General features: G+C 39.1%; 1 protein-coding gene across 1 annotated transcript; it reads left to right on the forward strand.

Moving 5' to 3' along the window:
• Positions 1-3,503: 3,503 nt before the first annotated feature.
• LOC130135825 (structural maintenance of chromosomes protein 4-like) lies at positions 3,504-4,563 on the forward strand. Its single transcript, XM_056305618.1, has 4 exons — positions 3,504-3,594; positions 3,811-3,900; positions 4,009-4,110; positions 4,440-4,563. Exons 1-4 carry the CDS (start codon positions 3,535-3,537, stop codon positions 4,533-4,535), a joined length of 348 nt encoding a protein of 115 aa, XP_056161593.1. The 5' UTR covers positions 3,504-3,534; the 3' UTR covers positions 4,536-4,563.
• Positions 4,564-6,928: the final 2,365 nt, after the last annotated feature.

Genomic DNA, 6,928 nt, shown 5'->3' on the forward strand with positions numbered 1-6,928 from the left:
CAAATAATGATATTTCACTGGCATTTTAAAAAAAATCTTATTTTATGCAAATTTTTTATTTAATTAAATTTTATCTTCTACATTTTCACGTTGGAGAATGTATTGTGATTTTATTTTGAAAAATCTTCAAAGAGGCGTTTTTTTTTGCTTCATGTGACCATCCCCTTATTTGTATTTGTATGCAAAAGAAAATCGATAAGAAGGGGTTTGATGATGATATACACAACAAAAGTGAAAATATATAAACAAGTCAATGTGTTAAAAAGTTGTCTATTTTAAATTCGTTCTATACTCTACTTGACAATTTATCCACAAATTTGCTCGATGATGTAGAAAAGAACTAGGTTTCTTGGAAATCTAGTTTTTTTGACAAAACCGACTTTTATGAAAGTAATATCTAATAATAATAATAAAAAAACATAGCGCCTTTAATATACATGAAATTCTGCAATAAACAAAACTAAACATATGAAATTCTTAATTATGGTAATAGATTCCACATAGATATTAAAAAAAACTAATAAAAAATAAATGAACGAATTTGGGACCACCAATTCAAATTGCAATTGAATGGTTGAGGATAATTTTGTCTTTCTAGTGAAATTGGTTGGATTTAGTCATATAGGGATTGGAAATAGTGCCACCAAATATTATGCAGCAAAATCGATCTAGACTAACATGAAACCACCAAACATGATAATAGTGTAATCGAACTAGCAATCACTTTCATAATCGAAATTCAGATTCGACTTCCTTACATTTGCAGGAACACCAAAAGAGTTTCTTTGGACTTCTCTTTTCTTGGACAGTTTTGTGTATCCAACGTAAGAGCCGATGAAAACAAGTTGCAGGAGCAGTGGATGAAGCAAAATTGCATTGACGATCCCGAGCTTGGACGAGTCACCATCTTGGCCAATGCACAAACTCCAGAAACTCCTCCTCCTCGTCCCGCCCTTCGAAAACGGCGAACCCCTTATTCTTCAGTGCAACCGCAGGCACATTCCTCGGCACTCGGTCACCCGCATCGGCACGCTGCAGACCCGTCTTGAATTTCATCTCAACTGAATCATCCATCTTCGTACGCTCGTCGTCATCATTGCCGTGTATGGTCGTCTCAGTAGCCTCAGATGCGAGAGCTGATTTCTTCTACTGCAACTCTCCTATCGTGCTGAATTACTTCAACATCACTATTCACCCGGAGTTCGTGAAGGATCCTCCCTGGCCTCCTTTACATCCTCTGAGACTGCGACGTTATAAAGAGATGTTGGTACTTTTCAATTTTCAAAATCTAGCAAGATAAGGATTGGTAAGTGACCAAAATCATTTGGCATCTTAACTTAATTAATATTGGTATATCAATCAAATTAAGGTTGGGAATCTCAAACAAAGCTACGAACTTTGTAAGCGTTGATAAGCTATAAAAGTAAATAGTGGTTGATTATTAAAGCAGCTATTAATCTTGAAAGTTTAAAAAAAAAACGTCCTTATGCGATAAAAATTGTTGGTAAGCTATTCACTTGTGGCTAGGACTAGATAAGCGAGTTGCAAGTCACTTTTTTGCTACGAGCGGCATTTGACGCATCAAAAAGACAATTTATATAGTTATGTATGCCGACTATTGACTATTTAATTTATCATTGAGAACTTTTGTGTAATTTTGACCAAAAAATCGTAGTTAAAATTATCGAAATCATCTCTATAGCATTTGAAATCTTACGGTTGAGAAAACTCTACGTTACTAAATCAAAAACAGAATTTTTCTTTCAAGAAGCTGAACATTTGTAAGGTATATACAATGGTGCATACTTTTACATGTACAATACCGTGGACTTATGTAAGAGAAAATGTCCCATTGTTGTGGTATTGTTACACAAGCCACCTTATTAATCGTTAGATAAAAATGGGTATTCACGAGCCATCTTTGGAAAGCAGCACCTTCAATTCGCCTAAGCTTTTCGAAAACCAAGAGGAGTTTCACCATGTGAGTTGCCATGAAATTCAGTGTCTTTGGAATGTTGTGGAAATAAAGAAAAGAGATGAAACTTCCCTGTGAGGCGCATTGATGATACTGTGTGTGGACATTGTGTAAGAATAAGATATAAGTGGGACAATGGATAATTTTGCATTAGTCATTTCTCTTTTTTTTTTTCTTTTTTTGGTGGCCAACACATTTGAGTTTTTAATGTGTCATCCCAAGTTCCACTTTGAATGGGAGCGGCCATGTTAAGTAATTTATAAGTCGACATTCAATCTCAAATGGTCAATCATCTTGTGTGGTCGCTCAGAATACTCCTTTTGGGGGCTTGACACAAGTAGAATAGGCCGGGTTGTTATCAATGGTATCAAAGTAGGATCCTCGTAAATGTGTGGTTCATGGACGGACTAGGCCCATACTCAATTCAAGAAGGGCAGGAAATGATTACCGTGATGAGAGGGCTCAGACAAGTTGTAGCTCCTAGCATAGGTAGTTTGCGTAAGAATGGACCAAGCCACACATCAAATACTGAGATATCTGTCACGATCTGAAATGTCCATACACCTCGAACCTCAAATCGAATGAATGAATAATTGAATTATAAATGAGGTACACTTGTTTTTCTTTATGCACATAATTAAAACTCCTGGGCAGAAGATATACCCCTGAAGAGATCTTCAAAAGCGCTAATGTAAATGTCCCTGTATTGCAAACTCGACTAATCTGTAAAATTTGTGATCAATTTATTTTCCGTTAAATTGGATTTATACCATAAAAAATTTCAAATTGATGCACTTGTGACAAATGGAGGGTAAAACTGCAAACTGGTATACCCGTCAACTGCCATGCGTTATCTAACTCAGCAATTTGTCATTAAAATTTAACGGAAACTAATGAAATGTAAATTTATCATAAGTATATCAGCTTGGAGTTTTTTGCCATATTAACCATTTTTTTAAAAGTGGTTGCTCATATCGCTTACCAAAATGAATAAATCGAAAAAAATTTCACCATTCACAAAAATGCTTGGATATAAATTGTTTTTTTTTTGGTAAGGTAAGAGTATAAATTGTTGTAGATAGTAAAAAGTAAAGTTAACAATCAATCATTTTTTTAGAAAAATATTTTTCAAATCATTCATTTTTTACGAAACGTTAAGGCAAAGCCCAATTAACTCGGCCTCCTCTTAGCTCGATCCCGTCGGATCATCCTGAATTCAAAGCAAGACTCTCGAAATTCACTTTCCCGCCATTTTGCATGATTCTGTCTCCCCGAAAATCCGCACGCGTAGGAGCTGGAGATTCGGAGAGATCACAGCCTATAATATATCGTTGCGCGTTCTGATATTGGAGAGAGCTCGCTGGCTTCCTCTTCCCCGGAGACCGGTCACCAAGCACCCGCCAGACGAATTCGAGACCTTGATCGGCCGCGGGGCAGCGCGGGCGAAGCTTCCGAATCAAAGGACAACGGGGATGGACATCGGGGACGACGCGATGGCCCGCGAGCCGGGTCGGAAGTCATCGAGAGGGAGTGGTTCGCCGAGGCTGTTCATCAAGGAGATGGTGATGAGGGACTTCAAGTCCTACGCCGGCGAGCAGCGCAATGGCCCTTTTCACAAGGTAGGTGAGGGTTTCGAGGTCTCTCACTGCGGAATTTGTTGCCGTTAGCCTGAATTTCTTGTTCTTGTGGCGAAGAGAAACGGGAGTTTCGCCTCGCACATGTTGGTGAAAGTTCAGATTTTGAGAAATTCCCATGTTATTCGTTTGACAAAGAGGTGAAGAGGTTTGCGGCTTGCGAACACGACTATTGAGTTCTGGGTGTTGTGAATTTTTCAGAGCTTTTCGGCTGTAATCGGACCGAACGGGAGCGGGAAGAGCAATGTGATAGATGCTATGATGTTCGTGTTCGGGAAGAGAGCAAAGCAGGTATGTTTGCAGATGCATGCTCTTCAAAGCTAAATTTTATCAAGCTGTTCAGAAACCATACTGCGAAAGTGATTTTGCGTTTGCGGGAATCTGGGCTTGTCTCTGCAGATGAGGCTCAACAAGGTTTCGGAGCTTATCCATAACTCGGCTAATCACCAGAATCTTGACAGTGCTGGCGTTTCCATTCACTTTCAGGAAATTGTGGACTTGGTAATAAGGACTTGCATCTCTTAACGATATCTGCCCTTGCCATGTTTGATATCCAATAGAGATTGCAGGATAAAATTGTTAAGTCTTTATCTGTTACTCAGACACCCTTCACTTCTGAATAGCACTACAAATAAGTAGGCTAAATAGTTGTATGGGGCTAGTATCTGTTTCTTGATATTCCTCTGTTTCTCTCAAGCAACTGGGATACATATAAGCGGACATTCTTCGCACCCATCACTGACGATAAGAGATGAGTAATTAGAGCCTGATTTTGTTGCAGAGTCACAGTGTTCAAATGTTTTTGATATGATCATTTTCCAAAACTCCAGGATGACGGTGGATATGAAGCTCTTCCTGGAAGCGATTTTGAAATAAGCCGGGTTGCACTGCGAGACAACTCCTCCAAGTACTACATTAATAACTGATTGAGTAACTTCACTGAGGTCACTAAATTATTGAGAGGTGATGGATTTTCTTTGTGAAGATGGGACGCCCATGATGGGCTAACCCAGCCTATGAAAGAAAATAACTGCACTTGGCAGTTATTGTCTAGAAACAAAAGTGAGAACACACGTAAGAGTGTGTGTGGGTTACGTTTTCATTATCAGAAAACTTATTCTCACTAAAGGACAAAGAAGAAGGGGCTTTGTTCAATAATTCAAGGATTGTTCTCTCTCTCGAGGCTGTGATAAGTGCATTTAATCTGTGGTAAAGAGGTATGTTCGTTTACGTGATATACTTTGAACGATCAGTGATTCAAGTATAGAATGGGCACGTTTTTCCGCAATTTTTGCATTATGTTTAGGAATCTGTTTCCAACATTGGTATCAGGGCAATGTGTTCTTGTTTCCTGATCGTTTATGTCGCGACCTAAAATTTCTCAGGCTAATGGATTATTAAGACTAAGCCTAACTCGGGCCCTCCCAAGCCCTACCAATTCGTAACTTAAGGTTTAAGTTTTTTAACATGCAAAAGTTTTCATGCTTGGAGTCGCCACTAATCTATTTGTGGTAGGTCGATTAGAAACCTAAATAAAACATAGGGAGATATGTTTTATTCCTACGAACCAGAGATTCTAAGCTCAGGGACTTGGTTACGCTAGATCTAGTCTAACGCCCTTTCGGTACCTTTTCTTTTCAAAAATATTTATGCAGGCAGTCTGTATCCATTTTATTACCTAATCACTAACATGTGAGGTGTTCATGCGGGTGCGCAACCATTAATGAAACACCCAATAATGCAAAGCAATAAATAAATTGCAAGATAGGGACTTACCTCAAAGCAACGAAAGCATCTGCGATGTTAGTTAGAAAATCACATCAACAACCCTAATATGATTTCTAATTAACACGCAAATCACACGATATTTTTTGGAGTTTTCGCTTATTTAATGAAAAAAACTAAACTATATGCAATGCATAATGCTAGTCTAACATGACACACGACATACAATTACCTTTAAATGGATTATTCTAATATGGCACACAAATGAACCTAGACATGCAATTTCTAATGACACGCGTGCAATGATACATGGCAAGGTATGAATGACGTGATAAGATGACATGCGACATAGCATATGTGAATGACGTAGCAAGAAGACACGCAACGTGGCACGTAGCAATGACATGGCAGTGATAATGCAAGCATGATGCAATTAATCTATATGACATGCGCATGATACCTTTTTGTATTTTTCATTGAAATTCGAAATTATAAAATGATAAAAATTCATTATCTAGTGCAAGATATTATCCAATTCATTTTAGGAATTAAACTAGGCCAAAATCCTAATTTAAATCGGAATGTTATCCTTACTAGATAAACCCTAACCTAGCATGCAATCTATCTAGAAAAATTTACCTTGATACTATCTAATATTTTTGGGATTTTTAAACAGAGAATCGAATCAAATCAAACCAAAGATCAAGCCAAAATCAAAAATAGCATTCAATCACCCAAGATATCATCCATATTCATTTAAATTTGGAAAATAAATTGACAAATCGTATCTCGGGCATGAGGATCGGATTGGCCAATTCTTTGCGCAACCGCGAATCATATCTCGGGCGAGAGATCGGATTGACGATTTCCGTGCGATCGCGAGTCATATTTCGGGCATGAAATCGGACTGTCGATCATATGCACGTTGTGAAATTAGGAAATAATTCCTAATTTAAAGCTACTCGGGAATTTCATGGATATGGCAGTATCACTCAAAGATTCACACAAAATTGTAATATTGTAAACAAGGAAACAATATACTCGAAAGTCAAATTAAATGAGCTTTTTACCTAATTCGAATATTTCCTTTCCAAGTTTGAATGTCTCGGGATCAGCGGACGGTGGCAGATCGGACTGGTGATGGATCACAAGCGACTCGTCTCGATGGTGATTCGCAGACTCCCTGTGGCGGCGGAGGGCTCGCGATGAAGAGGCAAACAACAACAATGATGAGCAATTCGGCAGAGGTATCACCAAGTTGGACTTGCCTGGACGTAGTATGTTGACTCCGTCAACAATAAGCTTGAGCCTTGGGTGAACGCAAATCGAGAGAAGACCGAACCAAACGTAAAGTTCGGTCTCGGTTGGGTTCGCGCAAGGACAGCATCAAGTGAGGGGCGAAACAGCTCGTGGACAGCGAATCCTCGTCGGAACAAAGTAGGAGCCACGTCACGGGGCCAAGACAGGAAGTAGGTCGTGGCAATCGTCACGAGACGGGAACTTCGACAACGTGACTCGTCGGTTTAGCACATGCAGTAGGGACATCGAGGGCCAAAGGTTGAAGCGGCTCCTCCTTCTTGTCGTCGTCGAAGGT

This window comes from Syzygium oleosum, unplaced genomic scaffold (assembly GCF_021117445.2).
Source record: "Syzygium oleosum isolate NSW1041296 unplaced genomic scaffold, Sole_v2.1 Sole_v2.38, whole genome shotgun sequence".
NCBI classification, from domain to species: Eukaryota; Viridiplantae; Streptophyta; class Magnoliopsida; order Myrtales; family Myrtaceae; genus Syzygium; species Syzygium oleosum.

Bases quoted from the DNA above. Each gene is read 5' to 3' on its own strand.
- LOC130135825 (XM_056305618.1), top strand. From the start codon at position 3,535: ATGGTGATGAGGGACTTCAAGTCCTACGCCGGCGAGCAGCGCAATGGC. The intron at 3,595-3,810 runs GTAGGTGAGGGT...TGAATTTTTCAG, and splicing joins GCAATGGCCCTTTTCACAAG to AGCTTTTCGGCTGTAATCGG. The intron at 3,901-4,008 runs GTATGTTTGCAG...TTGTCTCTGCAG, and splicing joins TCGGGAAGAGAGCAAAGCAG to ATGAGGCTCAACAAGGTTTC.